Source organism: Bufo gargarizans, chromosome 6, assembly GCF_014858855.1.
Source record: "Bufo gargarizans isolate SCDJY-AF-19 chromosome 6, ASM1485885v1, whole genome shotgun sequence".
Lineage (NCBI taxonomy): Eukaryota > Metazoa > Chordata > Amphibia > Anura > Bufonidae > Bufo > Bufo gargarizans.
This window is the reverse complement of record NC_058085.1, coordinates 350,691,081-350,715,845: the sequence shown is the minus strand read 5'-3', so window position 1 is coordinate 350,715,845 and position 24,765 is coordinate 350,691,081. Positions and strand designations below refer to the sequence as shown.

At 43.8% G+C, this 24,765-nt stretch overlaps 1 protein-coding gene across 3 annotated transcripts in view; it reads left to right on the top strand.

Moving 5' to 3' along the window:
• LOC122940792 (alpha-2-macroglobulin-like protein 1) overlaps window positions 1-22,143 on the top strand; it is a 231,912-nt gene extending 209,769 nt beyond the window's left edge. For 2 of the 3 annotated variants that reach the window (XM_044297555.1, XM_044297553.1), the window contains exons 30-36: window positions 6,830-7,045; window positions 17,149-17,276; window positions 17,505-17,595; window positions 18,266-18,334; window positions 19,087-19,189; window positions 19,346-19,387; window positions 21,900-22,143. In XM_044297555.1, the coding sequence (XP_044153490.1) occupies window positions 6,830-7,045; window positions 17,149-17,276; window positions 17,505-17,595; window positions 18,266-18,334; window positions 19,087-19,189; window positions 19,346-19,387; window positions 21,900-21,925 (675 nt within the window). In that variant the 3' untranslated portion in view covers window positions 21,926-22,143. The remainder of the gene's footprint in view (window positions 1-6,829; window positions 7,046-17,148; window positions 17,277-17,504; window positions 17,596-18,265; window positions 18,335-19,086; window positions 19,190-19,345; window positions 19,388-21,899) is intronic. The other variant, XM_044297554.1, reaches the window with a different exon arrangement.
• The last annotated feature ends 2,622 nt before the right edge of the window (window positions 22,144-24,765 follow it).

Genomic DNA, 24,765 nt, shown 5'->3' with positions numbered 1-24,765 from the left:
ATTGGCTTGTGATTTGTTAGCTAAAAGCAGGAGTGGGTACAAAACACAGAAGACATGCAAATATATTCTGTTCACGTGTCATCTCTGTTTTGGATCCACTCCTGTTTTTTTTGGGGGGGCATTAGCAATACTGAGGGATTACTGACCAAATGCTGACCAAGTGAAGGCGAATGCTCCACAGACAGGATCCGATTTTTGTGGGTCATTGTTCTGACGGATCAGAGGAAGGGCAAAATAATCAGTGATGTCGACAGAAACTTATTGCTGACACCCTCTCCACTCTGTTGGGGAACTCTACTTGTATAAGCGTTTAATAAAACAAGTTCTGTAGACATCTATGTGGAATCAGCTGACGACCGTGTAAAAGGAGTGCGCTTCTTGGTGCTAACATTGACCTGTAAGGCTGAGTTCATACTTGAGTCATTAGGTCAGTTTTGGCCACGTGACTCCCCAAATAAGTGAAGTGTGCAGTGATTCTAAAAGCGACGCCTGTCATCTGCATGTCATATTTTTCACTACTAAAGCAGACTCCCTATGCGTGTTACTGCAAGTGTTCTAGACCACAATAAAGGCTCTCTGCAGCCAGGAAGTAGCAGTTTTTTTAACGTAATTCGCCGCAAATAAATTTGGATCGAAGCAAATTTATCTAAAAAAAAAAGGTGCACCACAATGATATTCAACTGACAACACTGGCTAATCCCTCAAGCTGATGTTAAGAACTGAGACTTTAGCCAATGTATTCCAGTCAGGAACGCATCGGAGCCCTTTTGCACCACCGTCAAGGTATCTCAGAGTGGCATGGGTTCCTACTAGGGTTGAGCGAACCCGAACTGTAAAGTTCGGGTTCGTACCGAACTTTCAAGATTTTTGGACCGTGGACCCGAACCCGAACATTTCAGTAAAAGTTTGGGTTCGGGGGTCGGCGATTTATTGGCACTTTTTGAAAGGCTGCAGAGCAGCCAATCAGCAAGTGTTTAACTCTGTGCCCTTAGAAGCCATCACAGCCATGCCTACTAATGGCATGGCTGTGATTGGCCAGTGCATCATGTGACCCAGCCCCTATATAAGCTGGAGTCACATAGCGCTGCACGTCACTCTGCTGTTACTAGTGTACTAAGAGGATGCTGCTGCTGTGAGGGAGAGAATAGGAAAGAATCTTTAATCAGAAGTGCTAGTTAACTCAGCGATCTACATAGATTTAGTTTTGGTGGTGCAGTGCACAATCTTTTTACCCTGTCCTGAGCCCAGTGACAGTAAGAACTTTTATCCGTCTGGTAGTTAGGTGGGCCGTGGCGGCCAGCACCAGCACTGCATATGTGCTTTTGTGACATTGAAGTCCAAGCTTGAAAAACTGCAATAATAATCTGAGTTAAAAAAAACACACCCATTTTTGGCAATATCCTACATCTTGTGCCTATGCAGCATTAGTCAGTGTGCAATTTAAGCTAGAAATAGAGCTATATTTTTCTGGGTTTTAAAAAACACCCTTTTTGGGCAAAATACTCAATTTTACATCCCTTTCTGCATCTGTACGTGTGAAATTCAAGCATTATACACTGCTGTCATATTCTGTTATTAAAAAAAACACCCATTTTGGACAAAATACTTAATATTGCAGCCTTTGCTGCATCTGTGATTGTTAAAAACAAGCTTTAAATACTTCAATAATTTTCTGGCTTTTATAAAACACCCATTTTTGGCAATACCCTCCATGTGGGGCCTCTGCCGCATTAGTGAGTGTGCAATTTAAGCTAGAAATACAGCTATAATTTTCTGAGTTTTAAAAAAACATCCTTTTTGGGCAAAATACTAAATTTTACCGCCCTTTGCTGCATCTGTTATTGTTAAAAACAAGCTTGAAATACATTTTCTGGCTTTTAAAAAACTAAAATTTTCGGCAATACTCTCCATCTTGGGCCTCTGCAGAGGCCCAAGATGGAGAATATTGCCAAAAATGGGTGTTTTTCAAAAGCCAGAAAATGAATTAAGTATTTGGGCAAGATGCTAAATTTGAAAAATATGAGGAGAGCGTCAAATAAGGGACGTGGTGCTGCTGGTGGAGCTCCTGTTGCAGGGAGAGGACGTGGTTGATCTGTGCCAGCTACACGCACAAGTGAAACACCTATCTCAGGTGCGAGTAGGTGACAGAACCTTCAGCGGTATTTGGTCAGGCTTTTTACATGCTGCAGTGTCTCTGCAACGACCGCTGAATTGCCTACATTCTAACTTGTGCTGATTACTGGGTGGCCACGCTGCTGGATCCCCGTTACAAGGACAATGTAGCATCCTTAATTCCCTCACTGGAGCATGATCGTAAGATGCGCGAGTACAATCGCACACTGGAAGACGGGGTGCTGGTGGCATTCCCACCTGACAGCGGGGGCACAGTGGAAGCACAAGGCGAAGGCAGAGGAGTAGGAGAGTAGAGGTCGCCAATGCAGCTGGGGCACCGGCAGCACCTCAGAAAGCAGGGTTAGCATCGCCGAAATGTGGAAAAGCTTTTTCAGCATGCCACAACAACCAGCACCACCAGCTGATATGGAACGTCTTAGCAGGAGGCAGTATTTCAGTAACATGGTGGAGCAGTACGTGTGCACACGTCTACACGTACTAAATGACGGGTCTGCCCACTTCAACTTCTGGGTCTCCAAATTGGGTACATGGCCTGAGCTTGTACTTTATGCCTTGGAGGTGCTGGCCTGCCCTGAAGCCAGTGTATTATCCTAACGTGTGTATAGCACAGCAGGGGGCGTTATCACAGACAAGCGCAGCCGCCTGTCCACAGCCAATGTGGACAAGCTCAATTTTCATAAAATTAACCAGGCATGGATCCCACAGGACTTAGACAGAATAGACATGTATACCGGCCTTAACCAGCCACTGTTATACTACAGCGCAATTGCTCATTCTTGTATTTTGGATATTTCACACTCTTTTGGAGTGTACCCTAATAAAAAAAATATATAAAATTAAAACCAAAAACCAGTATTGGCTACCTCATCTTCCTCCACCGCCGCTTCCACCAGACACCGCTACGTCCACCACCTCCTCAAACTCCTACTCCATATGGATCTCCACCTCATAAATCAAGGTTGTTTTTTTTTGTTTTGTTTTTTGTTCGTATTTTATTTTATGTAATTTTACTAATTTGTCTGTTACATTTTCGGGTGAAATTCACCAATTTTTAGGTGTGATATACCACTGCTCTACCTAGTAGACAGGTAAAAAAAAAAAAAAAACCACTATTTTATCTGTTACATTTTCGGGTGAAAATCACCAATTTTTGGCTGTGATAGACCCCTGCTCTACCTATTAGACAGGTTAATAAATTTCACTAATTTTTCCTTTACATTCTTGGGTGACATTTTACCATTTTTGCCGTGAATAAACCCTTGCTCTGCATAGGTGAGAGGAACCGAAATTTTTTAAAATAATCTTTTCCATTGGTGGGTAACATTTCTGGCGATCAAAAACCCCTGCTCTGCATAGGTGACACGGAGTTAAATTTCTAAAATTTGTCTTTAATTGGCCCTTTCATTCGATCCTTCTGATTTAATAACTTGTCCCACATTTCCGCTCCATCCTATTGCAGCCATTGACCTCCCTTGGATGAGGTCTTCCTTTCTCACGCTTCCTTTCTGGCGTGGAACCCTGATTCGCCGATAACCGTGATCAACATGGTAGGCTCAGAAAAGAACATTGAAAGTTTATAGAGAAGATATCCAAATGGATCGTGGAAGTCACAGGGATGTGCGATCAGGCAGAAGTTATCTAGAGTCAACAAAGCGGCAGCAGGGCCTCTCCTGTCTAACGTTTCCAAATCCTAAATACCCCAGTGACATTCCCTATAATTTTTTTATTAGCCATTCCAATAATGGGGCATCTTAAGAGTCCTGTATTGTTATTTATCGTCACTACCTCCCCGAGTCAGGAGTGGGTAATTGCCACGCACCCCTCCTTTCCTTTAATTCTTCCGTTTTAATAGCTTCCCCCACATTTCCGCTCGATCACAGTTAAATTTCATCCATTGATCTCCCTTGGATGTGGTCTCTCTTTCTCACGCTCCCTCTCCGGTGTGGAACCCTAATTCGCCGCTAATCGTGATCAACATGGTAGAAAAGAACATCGAAAGTTGATAGAGCAGATATCCAATTGGACCATGAACATCACGGGGACGTGCGACATGGTGGGGCAATAAGTATGCACACGCCTACACAAACTAACTGACAGGGGTCAGGCCCTGCAACTTCTGGGTCTCCAAATTGGGCACATGGCCTGAGCTTGCCCTTTTACGCCTTGGAGGTGCTGGCCTGGGTTAAATTCCCAATGTTTTGGGGTGTACCCTAATTTAAAAAAATATAAATACATTTTAAACCAAAAAGGCTACCTCCTCCTCCTCCACCGCCACTTCCACCTACACCGCCACATCCACCGCCTTCTCAACCTCCTACTCCATATGGACCTGGTCCCCCTAGATCAAGATTATTATTTTTTATTTTTACGTATTTTATGTTTTTTTAAGTAATTTCCCTATCCACATTTGTTTGCAGAGCACTTGCCATGCTCTTAACCACATTTTGATGCCATTTTCATCCCTCTAGCCCTATCCATGACATTTTTAGAGCCATTTTAGTGCTCAAAAGTTCAGGTCCCCATTGACTTCAATGAGGTTCGGGTCAAGTTCGGGTCCCGAACTCAAACTTTTTTGCAAACTTCGGCCGAACCCTTTGAACCGGTACATCCATGTGTCCGCTCAACTCTAGTTTCTACCACTAAGCTACCTACGGAGTGTGAACAATGATCTGAGAGGTGCTAAGATACAACTTACAGCCAAGCTCCCACATACCTCCATAGTGAGATCACTATAACAGGCCATGTGACACAGGCTACCAGGTGCAACAGAATGCTACCAGCATTACACAATGGCACATTCTAAACATATCAAGAAAAATAACTGAAATAAAGTGGCCATGGGAGGAAATGCTCAAATACCCCAAACACTGTAGCGTGTTTATAACCGGGGGGAGCAATTCCTCCGCATGTGATCCGTTGCTAATGACAATCCCCAGCAAAAATGCATACAATGGAGGATGTCGGCAGCGGACCACATGCACCACAACGGCATCCTACACAAGATGGGAGAATGTGTGGACACAAATATAAAAATACATAAATCACTGCGAAAGGTGCACCACATTGATATGCAACTGACAACACTGGCTAACCCCTCAGGCTGATGTTAAGAACTGAGACTTTAGCCAATGTATTCCAGTCAGGAACACATCAAAGCCCTTTTACACCACCATCAAGGTATCTCAGAGTGGCATGAGTTCCTACCACTAAGCTACCTACGGAGTGTGAACAACGATCTGAGAGGTGCTAAGATACAACTTACAGCCAAGCTCCCACATACCTCCATAGTGAGATCACTCAGGCAGTGGAAGAGATGATAAGGCTGTAAGCCTCCACCTATAACAGGCCATGTGACACAGGCTATCAGGTGCAACAGAATGCTACCAGCAGTACGCAATGGCACATTCAAGAAAAATAACTGAAATAAAGTGGCCATGGGAAGAAATGCTGAAAAACCCCAAACACTGTAGTGTGTTTATAACCAACCGGGGGAGCCACGCTGAGATACCTTGACGCTGGTGCAAAAGGGCTCCGATGTGTTCCTGACAGGAATACATTGGCTAAAGTCTCAGTTCTTAACATCAGCTTGAGGGGTTAGCCAGTGTTGTCAGTTGCATATCAATGTGGTGCACCTTTCGCAGTGATTTATGTATTTTTATATTTGCGTCCACACATTCTCCCATCTTGTGTAGGATGCCGTTGTAGTGCATGTGGTCCGCTGCCGACATCCTCCATTGTATGCATTTTTGCTGGGGATTGCCGTTAGCAACAGATCACATGCGGAGGAATTGCTCCCCCCGGTTACAAACACACTACAGTGTTTGGGGTTTTTGAGCATGTCCTCCCATGGCCATTTTATTTCAGTTATTTTTCTTGATATGTTTAGAATGTGCCATTCCTGTTAGGTCTCACTGTCTGTGTATTCCTGCCTACTGTGATGACACCAGGCCTTCAACACAAAGGGGGGAGCTACAGTCACCATGCTACCCATTTAGCACATGGCCAACACCCTATGGTAATACATGTAAGTGATCATGACATACAACATCCTATCTAGATGATGTTCTCATCGGAGCTGAGTTCTTTGTCTTTGGGCACAAAGGTTTGTACCTTTCAGCCCCTCCTCCCAATTATGTCCAGTGAGCAGTATGCATGTCGTGTGAGTGTGATCACTTTGTGGTCGTCTGACACAGAACAATGGCTTTGTATATGTTAACTAACTATTCCTAACTCACTACATTACAAGGATATAGAAAGTAATATAATAATTAAAGAGGAAAGAACCATTTAGTATTTTATAAAAAAAAAATACTGAAAGGATTCCAACATGCACAATACTTATTTTCTCTGACATTGTGGGATGGTCAGAGGCTCTGATACACATTAAGCTACCCATTCCTGCTAAAAATGGCATTTTTTTCCCCCTTTTTTTGTCTAATGTGAGTAACCTGCAAAATCAGTCATCTCTATTATAATGTATCACTGTACTAGTATGTAAAGAGTTCCCAAGTACATAGATCTGTGTGATCATCAGGCTAATTTCTGTATGTAAACCCTCAAAATGTTTTAATTTCCAGATGGTTTGAAGATAATGATTCATTCAACCTATTTTTGCATTTTTGTTCATTTGGTTTATTTCCAGGATCTCACTTTGTTTAGTAGTTACTCTTTAAATTATGAACTATTCCTTTTGAAGGACACGGTAGTGGCTCTTCAGGCCATGGCCAAGTATTCAGAGGTGACATTTTCTAACAAAGTAGACATGACTGTGGCCGTCAATTCCAAGTCGGGATTCCATGAGCAATTCCATGTGGACAAGAATAACCGTCTCCTTCTCCAAAAGGCAACTCTAGCTAATGTTCCTGGAGACTACACTGTGACATCAACGGGGAGTGGTTGTGTCTTTGTTCAGGTAAGCAGAAAGATACTGAACTTAACCTGAACTGAAAAATTAGTGGTTCCTATTATTCTAATCATTATGTGGTGACCTTGAGTTATCGTTCCTGATAATCTAAGGGTAGTTTCACACTTGTGGTAGACGAACTGCCTGCCGGATCCGGCAATCTGGACGCAAACGAATGGCATTTGTCAGAATGATCCGGATGCTGATCCGTCTGACCAAATGCATTGAAATATAGGATCCGTCTCTCCGGTGTCATCCGGAAAAACGGATCCGGTATTAAATTTTTTCACAGATTTAAAGCACTGCGCATGCTCAGACCGGAAGAACGGATCTTTTAATGCGTCAATTTTAATACATTTTAATGGAAATTAATATCAGATCCGGCATGTGTTCAGGATTTTTGGCCGGAGAGAAAAATACAGCATGCTGTGGTATTTTCTCCGGCCAAAAAACACAAGAGGGACTGAACTGATGCATCCTGATAAATACTGAACAGAATGCTCTCCATTCAGAATGCATTAGGATAAAACTGATCATTTTTTTCCCGGTATTGAGTCCCTGTGACTCAAAATCGGAAAATAAAAACGCTAGTGTGAAAGTACTCTAAGGGTATATGTGTGCCTCAGGTTTCTTGCAAACAAACTTCTGTTTCTGTTAAAGACAAACCTAGACTATTAAGCTATGGGAGATGCTTTATCAGCAGCCTACATAGTCTCCAAAGTACTAATGGATCACATAAGCTTTGGAGAGGTGTGGCCACTTTTCCTTGATCTTTGTGGTTTACGGGGTTATAGAATATCTTTTTAGAAAGGGCATCTTATTCTGTAGACCACATATTACAGCAATTTTTGCCACCTGAGTTGTAGAAAGGTTAATGGCAGGCCTTCACTAGAATTTATTGGTTGTACATATTTCTGGTTTAGAGATAGGGTCACATTTTCATCCCTTTGCTCTAAAATGAGCAATTCAATGGCCAATATTATACAGTCGATATACAAAGTCTACACACCCCTGTTAAAATGTCAGGTTTCTGTGATGTAAAAAAATGAGACAAAGAAATCATTTCCAAACTTTTTCCACCTTTAATGTGACCTATAAACTGTACCACTCAGTTAAAAAACAAACTGAAATCTTTTAGGAAGAGGAAAGAAAAAATATAAAATTGAAATAATATGGTTGCAGAAGTGTGCACACCCTTAAACTAATACTTTGTTGAAGCCCCTTTTGATTTTATTACAGCACTCAGTCTTTTTGGGTATGAGTCTATCAGCATGGCACATTTTGACTTGGCAAGATTTGCCCATTTGTCTTGGCAAAAACACTCAAAATCTGTCAGATTGCGAGGGCATCTCCTGGGCACAGCCCTCTTCAGATCACCCCACAGATTTTCAATCGGATTTAGGTCTGGGCTCTGGCTGGCCCATTCTTTAAACTTTAATCTTCTTCTGGTGAATCCATTCCTTTGTTGATTTGTATGTATGCTTTGGGTCGTTGTCATGCTGAAAGATGAAGTTCCTCTTCATGTTCAGCTTTCTAGCAGAAGCCTGAAGGTTTTGTGCCAATATCGACTGGTATTTGGAACTGTTCATAATTCCCTCTAGCTTAACTAAGGCCCAAATTCCAGCTGATGAAGAACAGCCCCAAAGCATGATGCTGCCACCACCAGCTTCACTGTGGTATGGTGTTCTTTTAGTGATGTGCAGTGTTGTTTTTGCGCCAAACATATCTTTTGGAATTATGGCCAAAAAGTTCAACCTTGGTTTCATCAGACCATAACACCTTTTTCCACTTGGGAGACTTCAGATGTGTTTTTGCGAAATGTAGCCTGGCTTGGATGTTTTTCTTCGTAAGAAAAGGCTTTCGTCTTGCCACTCTACCCCATAGCCCAGACATATGAAGAATATGGGAGATTGTTGTCACATGTACCACACAGCCAGTACTTGCCAGATATTCCTGCAGCTCCTTTTTTTTTTTTTATTTAAATTTTATTGTAGGTTATACAATATAACAAAGGGACAAGTAACAAGGTGTAGGCTCGCAGGCCTCGACTTACAAGTGTAGATATATGTCAAATACATGGAAGGATCATCATAAGCATAGTAAACAGATGCAAATATACAGGGCCGTCAACCGCTATTGACATAAGAAAGCAACTTAACTCTAAGTGAAGTAACAATAAGATCAATCAATTAATACCTAGAGAGATGAGAAGACCCTGGCGAAAAGACAAGTTGACGCCTATACATGGGGTACGTGTAATCGGGTAGACGTATAAGGCATTTGAACTTCTATGGTCAGTAGCTATAGGGTCAGTGTCCCTAGTGGATTCCAAAGAGAAGCCTAGGGTTTGGGGGATCTGAAAATTGCCCACAGTAGCCATTTTTTAAGGAAGGCTAGATGTGTACGGGATTCCCACGAAGATAGCTCCTCAAATCTATGGATCTGATCAATTTTCTGCATCCACTGATCTAAAGTTGGGACCGTAGTCTGGAGCCAGAATTTGGGAAGCAGAAGGCGGGCCGCTAAGATCATCTGCGTAAAAACAAATGGGGGTTTGGCCTTTCCGGTATCCCGAGGGAGTGAGAGAAGGGCAATTTGTGGGGAGGGCTGGAACTTTGTTCCACAAACCTTATTTGCAGTAGCGAAGATGTCACTCCACCACCTCTGTATGGGGGGGCAGGTCCACCAAACATGGAGGAAGGTACCTCTCTCCCCAAGGCATCTCCAGCAAGCGTCAGATCCCGATCCAGCATATCTTGATGTCTTATCCGGGGTGTTGTACCACCTTGTGAGGATTTTATAACTGTTTTCCCGGATCCTAACACAGCGGGAGGTACCATGGGGGGAGTCAAGAAGTCTGGGCAGAGACTCAAAGGGGATTGTGATACTTAGATCTAGTTCCCATTGCTTGACAAAAGAGGGTTTAGCTAGCATGGGGGGTAGGCGTAGTTTGCTGTACAGCCGTGAGGTAAGCTTTCTGGGTAGTGTATGTGAGGCAGACAAGGCTTCAAGCCAGACCAAGGGACGAAGGAGGTCCCCTACCTTGATGTGCTGCTTTAAATAAGCCCTAAGGTAAGCTACCTGGATAAAATCCCGTGGGTGGGGGTTAAGTAGAGCATTTGTGTCCCTAGAGTCCATCCATTCTCCATTCGGGAGAGCTAAGGATATTAGTGGTGTCGAGGAGGACAACAATCCTGGTGAAGTGGCCTTCCTTAACGTGAGGGGGGCCGTGTTCAGTGCGTCCGATACAGTCAGGGTAGGCGAGGGGAAAGGGATGGAGCAATGTGTATGTGACAGCCACTTCCACGCTTCCAGTGTGGCCCGGATAATCGGGTATGCGGACGTATGGCCGGGAAGAGCGGTCTCCTGACCTAGTAAGAGCGCCCTAGCTGGTATGTTTAGTATATCTATTTCTATCTGGGCCACTACAGAGTGCTGTGGGGGGTTCAACCAAGTTAGTGCTCGAGAGAGAAGAATAGCCTTCCCATATAGCTCTGGGCTTGGTAAGCCTATCCCTCCCGCGTTTCTGGGCTTAATGAGAAGAGAGTGGGAGAGCCTCGCCTTCTTCCCATTCCAGATGAAGGAACTAAATTTCCTCATTATCGAGACATAGTAATGTTTGGGGACGGAGATGGGGAGAGCTTGTTGCAGGTATGTAAGTCTGGGTAGTATCAGGGAGGAGAGGAGGTTCTTTCGCCCAAACCAAGAGAGAGTTGGATTGGCTCGAGCCAGGTTATCAATAGAATCAAAGATAGACTTCCTCAAGGGAATATAGTTAAAGGAGAAAAGCTCCGTTATGTCTGGGCTAATTTTGATCCCTAGATACGTGATGCTAGGAGATGACCAATTAAATGGGGAGTTCTTCATTAGTAGGAGTCGGGTTGATTGGGGAATACCCAGGCAAAGGACCAAGGATTTATTGGAATTAATTTTAAAATCGGACATTAGGCTATATGCCTTAAAGTGAGTCTGGAGTCTAGGAAGGGATGTTTTTGGGTTAGTTGTCATTACGAGAACATCGTCCGCAAAGGCGGCAATCTTTTGTTCCCTGCCTCCCAAACATAGACCCCCAATCTCCCGGTCCAATCTTATGTTCGCCAAGAGAGGCTCCAAGGCCAGGATGAATAGGAGAGGCGATAGGGGGCAGCCCTGGCGTGTCACGTTCCTAATGGCGAAAGAAGGTGATGTGGTGCCATTAACTAGGACTGAGGCTGTCGCATGCTCATACATCGAGAAGACTGCCTTGATGTAGGAGTCAGGTAGGCCAAATCCCGCCAGAGCGTGCCTTAGGTATGACCAGTTGACTCTGTCAAATGCTTTTTCAGCATCCGTGCTGAGTAAAAGCAGAGGAGAGGAGAGTCGTTTAGCATGACAGAGGGTATTAATAACCCTTGAAGTGTTATCCTTCCCTTCTCTGTTGCGGATGAAGCCTACCTGATCTCCGTGGACAAGGTGAGGAAGGATGATAGCAAGTCTGTTAGCTAACATCTTGGCCAGGAGCTTGAGGTCTATGTTTAGGAGGGAGATGGGCCTGTAATTAGAGCACAGTCTAGTGTCTTTCCCCTCTTTGGGAATAAGAGTAATATGTGCCGCTGTCATGTCTCTTGATAGGGGGATCCCCTTAAGAGTCTGATTACACACATCCAAGAGGCGAGGGAGGAGTATTGCCTGAAATGTTTTATAGTAGGCCAACGGTAGACCGTCCGGACCTGGGCTTTTCCCTGACGGCATTTGGTTCATTGCATCCTTTAATTCAGTTAGGGAGAAGGGGGCTATTAGGCATGATTCCTGGTCAGGGTCAATCCTAGGGAGTTTAGCCGTTTCCAAAAAGGAAGAGATCACAGCGGCGCGATCTTCAGAGGCTGTTGATGAGGGTAGGTTATATAAGTCGTTGTAGAAGGAACAAAATTGGGCGGCAATCTGTTCGACTGAGAAGATGGGGGTCCCTTCCTGTGTTGAAAGTTGGTGAACAAAGTTTGTAGATCTCCTCCCCTTAATTCTGTTCATTACAAACTTGGTGGCCTTATCTCCGTGGGCGAAAAATTTGTGCTGTGAACTCATATGATATTTGGCCGCTCTATTGGCTAACAGGGATCTAAGTTTTGCCCTATATTCAGATAGTTTCTGAAGAAGAGCATCAGAGGATTGAGCTTTATGACTGGACTCGTGTACCTGGATGTTTTTCAGGGTGTCATCTATTTCTCTTTCTCTCGCTCTCTTGAGGTGCGTGCCCAAGCTAATAAAATGCCCTCTAACTACAGGCTTGTGAGCGTCCCAGAGTGTGTTGGCCGATACATCAGAACTCTTGTTGAGGGAAAAGTATTCGGCAATTTGCTTGGAAATCCGGTCTACCGAATCTTGGAATCCTAGTAACGTTTAATTTAAGCGCCAGTTGAAACACGAAGGTATCAATCTGGGGGCCTTAACTGAGAGATAGATTGGGGAGTGGTCTGAGATGTGGATGGCACCTATGGATGCTTCTCTGCACAGATGTAGATGTTCTTTGGAAATGAGTAGGTAGTCTAATCTGTGATATGTTTTGTGTGTCGAGGAGAAAAATGTGAAGTCCGAAGTATTTGGGTTGAGGGACCGCCAGGCATCAACCAGGTGTAGATCCCAAAGGGTATTCCTTATATTTTTTAGGAAGTTTTTAGAGTGAGAGGATTTACGTGTGGAGATATCTAGTTGGGGACAGAGAGCGACGTTTAAGTCACCTCCAACAATAACTATACCTTCCTTAAAAGCCTCTATGATGGGAAATATATCAGAGAACCAACGACGTTGGCAGGTGTTGGGGGCATATAGGTTGACAAAGGTGTATACCTGTGGCCCTATAGAACCCTTAAGAAAAATATATCTGCCCTCCGGGTCCAAACTCTGGCTTACAAATTTGAAGGGGATTCTCCTCTGAAACCCTATACTAACTCCACAGGAGGCTGAGGAGTTACTCCCGCAGTGGTACCAGTTGGAGTAATGCGAAAACCGCATGTCTGGGTAGCGATTAAAACGTACGTGCGTCTCCTGGAGAAACACCACCCCCGCCCCGGCTTTTCTCAGAATGGCAAAGACTTGGCTCCGTTTAGATGGGGAGTGAAATCCCTTGACAGTGTAAGAGGCCACTGAGATGTCAGCCATAATGTGTTGTGTGCACGGATTTACCTCGGAGCCGTGGCGGCCTCCCCCCAGGAGACGCACTGGAACCATTGTGGACCCTTATCTCTTGTACCATAGGTGTCGCTCGTGAGGCAGAGACGATCCTATCTGACACATTAGTCGAGTACCTTGAGTTAGGGGAAAAAAAAGGGAATAAAACATAACATAGTAAACAAACATAGGGTACAAACATAGACATAGCACGTAATGTCTAGATCTAGTGGGGGTAACTTGGTCTGTAGACCGTTTAAGAGATCGTTTAACGCCCTAGAATACGCGACAGAAGGGCGAGATCAGGCCATAGCGCAATAAGGAACTAAAGGAACATTGAGCGCCAAGAAGTGGGCTAAAAGACATTGCGCTAAATGTGAAAGCATGAAAACCTAGCAGTAAGGTAGGCAATTTAGAGAGACAGGATTACTTATATCAACTCTACTGTATACAAACAAATCTCTCTAGTGATCTTGTGAGAGACTTCTCGGTGTGAGGTGGTGGCCCCTTTTCTTAGAACGAGATGACTTTGGCGTGCGTAGTATCTCGAATGGAGCCACTTTGGGTAACTCAGGCAAAGCGCCGAGGTCCTGGAAAGGTTCCCAGTTCTCAATCCGCAATGGCGGCACGTTCAGGATCTCAAAGGCAGATGTGAGGTCTGTGTAAGACGAGATGTTCACTCTCTTTCCTGCGTATGAGAAGGATAAACCAAAAGGAAAAGACCAGCGATAGAGCACCTTTTTGGAGCGCAGCCAATCTGTTAAGGGTTTAAGGGCTCTACGTTTCTTTAATGTAGACGGAGCTAAGTCCTGAAATACTTCTATCTTGGATCCTTCAAATGTTAGATCAGGGTGGGCACGTGCGGCCTCCAGGACAGCTGATTTGACTTGAAAGTTCAGGTACTTACAAATAATGTCCCTGGGCGGCTCATCCAGCTTAGGCTTGGGTCTAAGGGCCCTGTGTGCCCGCTCTATGACTATCTCCTGCGAGGCATCAGGCCCCAGCAACGATCTGCTGATGTCAGTAATGGACGCCGCGACCTCTCCTGGGGCGACCGACTCAGGTATACCCCTGAATCTGAGGTTGTTCCGGCGCCCCCTGTTCTCCTGGTCCTCCAGGGAGCAGTGGATGTCGTTCAAATAAAGGGCACAGCGGCGGAAAGAGTCCGTTACAGCAGACTGGTGGTGCAGGATTTCTGCCTGGTGAGTCTCTAGACTCTCCACCCTATCCCCTATATGTCTCACTTCGCTCCTGCAGGCCGATAGTTCCGCTAATATCGGCTCCATCATTCTGCTCAGAGCGCGGTCTAGATATTTCCTTGTGACAGGGAGATCGGAGCTGGCCTTCATCAGAATCGCTCTCACCTTCCGATGGGGCAGGGGCGCGCTTCGGAGCTTTAGCCTGCGGCGTCGGCGCCATCTTGGGTTCCCTGGCGGCCACGGTAGCGGCGGCTTTCTTTAGGAATTTCTCCATTTCACCTCCTGCAATCTGAGTTTTAGGGAGGGCAGGGGTGTCCACATGCTTGGAGTTCCCGATCTTCACCATCACCGTCTCTGTTAGCTAATGTTTGCAGGCGTCAGGGACGAATCTCTTCACAGAGCACGGAGCTATGCGACCATCTTCATCCGGCGCTAGCTCCGCCCCCCCTTCCTGCAGCTCCTTTAATGTTGCTGTAGGCCTCTTGGTAGCCTCCCAGACCAGTTTATTTCTCGTCTTTTCATCAATGTTGGAGGGACGTCCAGTTCTTGGTGATGTCACTGTGTTCCATGGTATATCTAATGCCTTGGAAATTCTTTTGTACCCTTCTCCTGACCGATATCTTTCAACAATGAGATCCCTCTGATGCTTTGGAAGCTCTCTGTGGACCATGGCTTTTGCTGTGGGATGCGACTAACAAAATTTCAGGAAAGACCAACTAGAGCAGCTGAACTTTATTTGGGGTTAATCAGAGGCACTTTAAATGATGGCAGGTGTATGCTGACTCCAATTTAACAGGATTTAGAATGTGATTGCTTAATTCTGAACACAGCTACATCTCCAGTTATAAGCACATTATTATTATTTTTTGTTTTCTTTCCTCCACCTAAAAGATTTCAGTTTGTTTTTCAATTGAGTTGTACAGTTTATAGGTCACATTAAAGGTGTAAAAGGTTCTAAAATGATTTATCTTTGTCTCATTTTTTTACATCACAGAAACCTGACATTTTAACAGGGGTGTATAGACTTTTTATATCCACTGTATGCATCTGTAGTATATAAAACACATATACTGTATCACTATCACACTTTCTCTCCTAAAACATATACATTGCATTCAGATAAAGGCATCCTTGGGATTTCCCTTCTCACCTAATCCTGTTAGTTTTTCTCTTACAGTGTACTCACTTGGGAGATGATATACCATCTGCAGTAATTTTGGCAAAATAGAAGCATAATTGAATATGGTCATATTGTATAAATGTAGCCTTGCTGCTTTTTACTGCACCAGTGCAGATTTCAGTAGAAATTGGCGATACCGCAAAACCAAGACACAAACTAAGTGCATGAGACACATCTAGTGCACAATGTAATTCTGTGTGGTCTCCAAACATTTGGACACAGGTTTCCATGTCAGAGAGCAGTGGCACACAGTTTAGCATCAGGCATGGGCAAGTAATAATGGTTCAATGTGTAGCTATCTCTAGTTCCTTTATATACCAGAAGAAATGTGGTCCATTTATCCTTGTTTGCCACTCTAGAAAGGAGTACAAGAGTTAGGTCGGTGATCTTACATGTATGCAGGGTTTAGAAATGATAGGCTGTTATAGGGGTGGACTGGCCATAGGCCTTACAGGGAAATTTCCCTGTGTGCTGATGCTCAAGGGGCCACTTCTTATGGTCGTCTGATGGGTATATAGTGATCTAATGCTCTAAGCATCAATTAAAGATGTTCTGCAGTTTGTTTAAACTGATGATCTATCCTATAGATAGATCATCAGCATCTGATCGGCAGGGGTCCGACACCCGGGACCCCCGCCAATCAGCTGTTTGAGAATGCAGCGGTGATCCAGGAGCGCCGCAGCCTTCTCATTGTTTACCGCAGGCCCAGTGACGTCACAATATCAACTGGCCTGGGTGCGGCTAATCTCCATTCAAGTAAAAAGAGCTAAGCCCCACCCAGGCCATTGGTACTAGTTGTGACGTCACTGGGCCTGCAGTAAACAGTGAGAAGGCCGCGGTGCTCCTGGAGCGCTGCTGCCTTCCCAAACAGCTGATCAGCGGGGGTATATCAAGTCTCCCGTCCTCTCATGGACTGTTACCTTGACCTACAATATGATGGAGAGAGCCACATTCATGCATAGTCTCCTCCTCTCTGGAGTGATTATTGGAAGTGGAAGGTCACCTTCCCACCCCATGCTTCCAATAAGTTGGAGGACTGAAAGTGGAACCGGTAGCTTTAAGACATTTATGGGATATACTTTTGATATTACATATGTCTTAGGGTGGGTTCACATTACGTTTCTCCCATCCGTTTAAGGTGTACAAAAAGCGTATACATTAAATTGATGCCTCAGACTGATGTCATGCAGTGGCATCTGTTCACCATAGAGTTCCATTGTACCATTGTAAAAAAAAGTATACTTTTTTTTACCGAACTGAGCAGGAACGTGGTGTGCTGCCTTTTTTGTAACATACGTCAAATGGAGGCATAAAACATGATGTGAACCCTCCCTTAGAAGGTAATATTCCATTTAGTATTAATGTGGACCTTGGGAGTCGACCCTGGATCAGATCTGCACTCTTTTGTGTATCAACTCAATATGGCCTAAAAGGTCAATAAACAAACCCTATAAAGGTATCATACTTAGTTGCCCACAGAACATTATATACAGTGTTCTGCATCTGAATGTGAATTGGGATGATATGCTTTTCTATGGTGCTATAAATGTATTCCTTTTTTGATGGAAAATTGTTTTTTTAAATCACAGGCCGTATTAAGGTACAATATCCCTCCTCCGAAAGGTGTGGCCGCCTTCTCTTTAAGTGTAAAATCATCTTCAAGAAGAGAATGTCTGGGGGATCCTGTGACAAAATTTGAAATTCTTATCACTGCCTCGTGAGTTTATGTGGTTTTTTTTTTTGTTAGTTTTTTTAATTCTTCTACTCTTTTACACCATGTATGGGAATTTCTAATCATGAACAATCAATTCATCTATCAAAATCTAAAAAACAATTACACCTAACTACTAAATATTCTCAATGCTGTCAATTTTCTTCTCATATTAACCAAAATGGGTATAAATGTATGACTGTACATGTCATGTCTGGATTTCTATTCTTACAGTTATACCGGTACTCGGGAGGAATCGAACATGGCCGTTATTGAGGTCAAGATGGTGTCTGGCTACATTCCGGTGAAGAGCACAGTAAGGAAAGTAAGTGACAGAATTAAGCACCTCTTTAAACAGAACCAAATGATTACACCAGAGGTAAGGAACCACAAGCACTCCAGTGACTGTGAAACTACAACTTCCACCATACACACATGAAGTCAATGGAGCATGCAGGAAGTTGCAGTTTCACAATGGCTGGCGTGCCACTGGTCACTGAACCCTCAGATGCACTGTAGTGTAGACTGCACTTGGAGTCTCCTCATTGTGAATATTTTAGCCAAATATTTAAAGGTATAACTGTATGAACAAGGGCATAGCTATGGAGATGCAGAAGCAGCAGTCATTCCCAGGCCTGGTTGCCTGAATGTCCCCAAAAGACCCCTGGAAGAAACGAGTATTATAAATGGTACATGGCCGGAGGAGATTCATGACCGTCAAATTACAAGAGCATTGACTTACACCTCTTGTGAGAGAAAAGACGGAAAATACAGTTTTAGAAAAGAAGGAAAATACTTTACCTTGTGTAATAATCTGGTAATCATAATATGGTACAAACCTAAAGGTAAAGGTAAAAAAAAGCTAAATCATTGCTAAACGAAGGTCCTCCTGTGCAGAAATAACGCTGAACCCATATCAAATATTAATATATTGCATTATTAAAATGTGTTCCTTCCACTGCAAAACCATTTGTAACCCCATTTTTTCTTCACAGCTGGAGAAGGACAAGTTAATAAAGAGAAGTGAAATCCAGACTGATGTGGTGACTTTGTACTTGGACCAGGTCCGTATTATTCATCACTGCATTTTAACTCTGATGTTGCTAGTTTGTTAACGGCTTGTAAAAGATTATTTTTATAGCTTTTATAACTTAAATGCACAAGTATTTTTGCAATAGAGTTTTATTTAAAAAATTGCATTGTTTGATATCTGCAGCCTCTGTAGAAGCTTCACATACTGTACATAGCAGGCTGTAGAGTGCCGTCAACAGTAAAAGGAGAACTTGGTCTCCATCTCCACCCTCTCCTCACCATAGCAATCTTCTAAGCTAATCAATCAAACATATGAATAGCCTTTAACTGGGGCATTTCATATTTTTTTTTTCCAGAACCCCACACGCCCGCCACTCAGGTGCCCAGTAGCTCTGGCACTAGAAGTTGGAATGGGAATTACACAGCTCTGTCTACTGTGTAGTGGAAAGAACTGTAGTGCTGATCCTATTGAAATGAATCAGAGCCGCACTGCAGTAACAAGATCAGTTCACAACACAATGGCCGGAACTGGGTGCTCCTGGTGCCTGAGTAACGGCGGGGGTACAGAGTGTCAGATCAGATACTGATGGCCTATCCTGAGGAAAGGTCATCACTTGTTAAAGTCTGAAACTCTACCATAAGGTTACCTCCAAGAACACCACTGGTCTTTAGCTAATTTGTTAGATTGTTTATTATAATTTATTTTTTTTTAAGGGGGTTTCTAAATCTTTGGGTACTTCAGATTCATAAAGGCTTCTCTTATGGGATTATTATCTTACTTTAGATTGACCACAATCCAGTAAACCTCTCCTTCATCGTGGAAAAGGACAGTGTGGTGAAAGACCTAAAACCAGCTACAGTATCCCTCTACGATTATTATGAGACAGGTACATTTTTTCCTACTCATTAAATTGTACCATACAACTATACAATTCCTTCCAATTAACTTGGCCGACCTACTACTGTATGTTTTTTAGCGTATATGATTGTTCTAAAATTGACAATATATGGTAGATCGTAATGCTGCTTCTTCTGTCTTCCAGATGAAAATGTTTCTGTGGAGTACAACCACCCTTGCAGTAATGGTAAATGAATCCGCACTTGCTTATAAATAATCTAATCTATAGGAAATAGATTTCAAATTTGTGTACATAAAATGAAACTTAGCATGGCTGAACAAATTACACCAAGGTCTATGCACGTGTCTATTCTATCAGACAATGAGGGAATTTGTCATGAGGCAATATCTGAAATCGTTTTTATTTTGGGTCTACTTTGTGCCAACAAAAGTAATTTTTTTATTTTTTAAGTCTCAGTGATAAATCTCGAATGTAACTAATTAACATAACTAACCCACACCTACTTTTCAAAACTTAAAGGGGTTGTCTCACTTCAGTAAGTGGCATTTATCATGTAGAGAAAGTTAATACAAGACACTTACTAATGTATTGTGAGTATCCATATTGCTTCCTTTGCTGGCTGGATTCATTTTTCCACAACATTATCCACTGCTCGTTTCCATGGTTACAGACCACCCTGCAATCCATCAGTGGTGGTCGTGCTTGCACAATATAGGAAAAAGCACCAGCCTAGGTGCGCTCCCATGGTCCTGGCCACAAGAGAGGCTGACTGCAGTGGGCTCGTATGGTTAACCCACTGGGTACAACCTGTTCTTAGTCCCACCCAAGAGCGCCAAATCCCTTTGAATGCTATTAGTTGGGGTAGCCAAGCCCCTAATTAAATCCGAGTTAAAGTGGCCTTGTATATATAGTATGAGAAAAGGCTATATGGTTATACTTGAAAATCGGGTTAGAACAGATATAAGGATCAAATGTTTTAAAATCAAAGAATCATAATGTAAGCAATACAGGCTTTTACTGACTTCACTTCCAGATCCAGAACCAGCCCCCTTGTGAAGTCAGCAAAAGCCTGTATTGCTTACATTATGATTCTTTGATTTTAAAACATTTGATCCTTATATCTATTCTAACCCAATTTGATAGTTTAACCACTCCTTTTTTCATAATACATGTATGTATATATATATATATATATATATATATATAGCTTCAAAGGATGAGGCAGCACTCCAAATTAGGTGAAAAAATGGTGGATCTTTTATTCCCCTTGCAACGTTTCAACCGCTCAATGCGGTCTTTCTCATATATATATATATATATATATATATATGAGGCCACTTTTGCTCAGATGTAATTAGGCGCTAAACTACCCCAACTAATAGCATTTAAAGGGATTTGGCGCTCTTGGGTGGGAGTAAGAACAGGTTGTACCCAGTGGGTTAACCCTACAAGCCAACTGCATTCAACCTATTAGTTTCTTCTTATTAGATTTGTTTTACATGCCGATTTATATCTGCATGGTACAACCCATGAGCAGCCTTCCCGCCCATAGACCGTATCCTCCATGCACCTTACTTCCTTTCTCTCATTAACAATACTCACTCCCAATTCACTGGCGCCTCAAGCTTTTTCTGATCTTCTGGATCTGTTTCCATAAGATCTGATATCTTTCTCTTTCTTTACAAATACAAAAGAGAGGCTGACACTTTTTTTTATAGTGTGCAAGCACGACCACCACTGATGGATTGCAGGGTGGTCTGTAACCATGGAAACAAGCAGTGAATAATGTGATGGAAAAATTAATCCAGCCAGCAAAGGAAGCAATATAGATAATCACAATACATTAGTACGTGTCTTGTATTAATTTTCTATACATGATAAATGCAACTTACTGAAGTGAGAGGACCCCTTTAAGTGAGTGTTGTAATTGCTATTTTCCAAGTAGTAAAATATTGTGCAAGTACCTCCAAAACATCACAAAGCCTTACTTTTGCAACTTTTTGAAGCCAGAATTCTGTAGTGCAGAGCTTTGATAAATTCCCCCAATGTCTCTTCACACAGGCAAATTATCAGGTCAATTATCTGTACACTTGTTCCTAATAATTGACCTTTGTAAAAGTGCCTCCGTTCATCGAATTAAAGTATCACTGATGTGCGGTGGTGTACCTGCAATAGAGGCAGACCACACAACTATTATGAGGTCTATACAGAAAGAACTTCCTCTTCTCTTCCCCTTGCAAAAACACAGCATTTTCACACAGCCACCACTAGGGGAAGCTCAATGCAAAGAGATTATTCCCGCTTCACGGTAGTTGTATTAATTCCTATTCACTGAGCTCCCCCTAGTGGTGGCTTCAGGCAGCTAGCTTTGTGATAAAAGAGGAGATTTATCAATGTATTTTTGCCAGTTTTCTGGTGTAAATACATTGAAAAATATGGTGTTCAGAATAAGCATCATATACTTAATGTACCTGTTCCACTTTTTCCTGCATAAATGTCAGATAAAGTGGATGAGGCCAAAGACAATCACAATAGTGATCTCTTGTCCCCTACATACAGAGGAGTTGATCTGCAGCTCTAAACTCGTCTGGCAAACCGGCAATTATTGAGAATGAATGGTTCGTTCACTACGATTGCCTGCTCAGTCAGCCCGTGCTAAAAAGTCCTTTACCCTATTAAAAGTATAGATTGCTTATGCTACTAATCTGTTTATAACCTTTCTTCTGTTATTTGGCAGCAGAAAAGTCTGAAAATTCAAGATGAGACCCGGTTGTACCGGTCGTATCAGTACCTACAACCCTGCACCAGAAGCAAAGATCCTGATAAAGCAATAACGCTGTCATAGTAACAATAAGAACACTAAATAAAATAACAAACACTTGTCTCACATCGTGTAGAAATATGCTTACTTACTCTGTTCAACTGGCTAGTAGTCTGTAGATTCAGCAATAAAACTAAATAAAACTAAAATCAAAATATAATACATTGTGAAAGTCGTGTCTGTAATTTCTATTTAACTGGAGATATCATTAAAGGGGTTCTCCGGCCCCTACTTGAAAATTGACCATCGTCATTCCCCTTAGAGGGAAGGTTATTACACCAATACTTACCCTCCACAGCGCAGCCCTTCCTATGACTCTCTTCACGGTCACGTGACCGCTCCTGAAGCATTTTCAAGTCTTCTGGTCCAGCGCCATCTTCTTCTGCAGGCCTTTCTCAGTCCCGACGCTTGCACACTACTGCGCATGCGCCGTGACCGCCGGCCGTCTTCTGAGTGTACAGGCTTCTATGTGAAACCTGTACTGACTCATGTACAGCGCAATATAAGTGCTGTACAGGAGTGACAGCATAGCGATCAGCCACAGAGGCTGATCGCTATGCTGTAGAGGTCATTGGGGGGAGCTGTGTATGGCACATGGGTGCCCTTGTGGGCACTGTGGATGGCACTTTGGGGGCACTGTGGATGTCATTAGGGGCACTATGAATGGCACATGGGCACTGTGGATGTCATTAGGGGCACTATTGGTGGCATATGGGCACTGTGGATGGCACATGGGGGCACTTTGGATGGCACATGGGTGCTCTTATGGGCAATGTGGATGGCACTTGGGGGCACTGTGGATATTATTAGGGGCACTATTGATGGCACATGGGCACTGTGGAAGGCACAAGGGGCACTTCGGGGGCACTGTGCATGGCACATGGGTGCACTGTGGATGTCATTAGGGGCACTATTGATGGCACATGGGCACTGTGGATGGCACATGGGGGCACTTTGTATGTGTCACGGCTAAGGATGGGGAAAACCCTCAGCCGTGCGATGCCTGATGCTGGTAGTCACGACTCGGCCAGGAAGACAGAATTAGGGAGCGGGTCACCTCCTAAAGCTTCCCTAATCTGACCCTAACTCCTAGCGACATGAGCCGACCTTGAAGGTAGGAGGACTCATGCTCCGGAACCTCGGGTCCCTACTAACCCTCCGCAGGTTCCTAAGCTAGGAGCTGGGTAGACTACCTGTTCCTCCTGGGCATGGAGAAAGAGGAGCCTAAAATGGCCAAGCTGTAAATAAGGGGAAACCAATACAACTTATGGCAATGGCAGGTACGTGGAAGCTAAAACCTCCCCTACCTGCCACAGACACACAGCCTGGAACCCATGTACAAGTGCTGTTGTCCACAATAACAGAAAGGACACAGCACACACCACACATCACACGGGAAATCAGGAAACCATAAGGTGCAATAAACAAGCAACCACATACACATCTACATAACATCAGACAAGGTATTATTTATGACCAGAAGGGTGGCCCCCACTGGCAGTTGGTATTAGAGACCAGGAGGGCGCCTCCAGCTTACTACAAGGCTGGAGTACCCCTCAGACATCAGGTCTCAACTGAGGCTTTAAAGCCCATGTAGCCACACCCACACTCAGACACACCCAGTGCACACACACTAGGAAGGAATTAACCCTTCTCACACCAGGGAAGGGAAGAGAACCACTTAAATGGGAAAGTGCACACAAAACATGTAACACCCCGTGCACACCGATAAAAGGCACACCTATAAAGAGAGGTTGCCAGGTGCAACCGCATGCACATAGCAGCAAGCAGCCTAGCACCAGCTCAGGCTGCAATACTGCGAAATACAAAATAACATGTTGCCAGCGGCAACCACAAGTGATGCAACATACTAGCGGCCCTCACCTGTGGTTGAACAACCAAACCAAACCGCCGGCAACAGCATGCGGTTCAGGAGTCACGACCATGACCATGGTCGTGACAGGATGGCACTGTTATAGGGGAATGTGGATGTCATTGTTGTGGGGAACTGTAGATAACATCTAGAGTGACCCCATAACAGTGATATCCACAGTGCTCCCATAACAATGACACTGTTATGGAGGTGCTCTTGATGTCACTGTTATGGGTGCACTGTGTATGTCACTGTTATGGGTGCACTGTGGATGACACTGTTATGTGGGATCTGTGGATGACACTGTTATGGGTGCACTGTGGATGTCACTGTTATGGGTGCACTCTATGTCACTGTTATGGGTGCACTCTATGTCACTGTTATGGGTGCACTGTGGATGTCACTGTTATGGCGGCCTGTGGATGTCACTGTTATGGGGGCACTGTGGATGTCAATTTTATGGGGGCCTGTGGATGTCACTGTTATTGGTGCACTGTGGATGTCACTGTTATGGGGGCCTGTGGATGTCACTGTTATTGGTGCACTGTGGATGTCACTGTTATGGGGGCCTGTGGATGTCACTGTTATGGGAGCACTGGATGTCACTGTTATGGGGGATCTGTGGATGTCACTGTTATGGGAGCACTGTGGATGTCACTGTTATGGGGATCTGTGGATGTCACTGTTATGGGGGCTTGTGGATGTCACTGTTATGGGGGCCTGTGGATGTCACTGCTATGGGGACACTGTGGATGACACTTATGTGAGCACTGGATGTCACTGTTATGGGGGTGCTCTAGATGTCACTGCTATGGGGGCACTGTGGATGTAACTGTTATGGGAGCACTGTGGATGACACTGTTATGGCAGCTCAGTATGAGTGATAGGAATCATGCAAACTACTGTGAT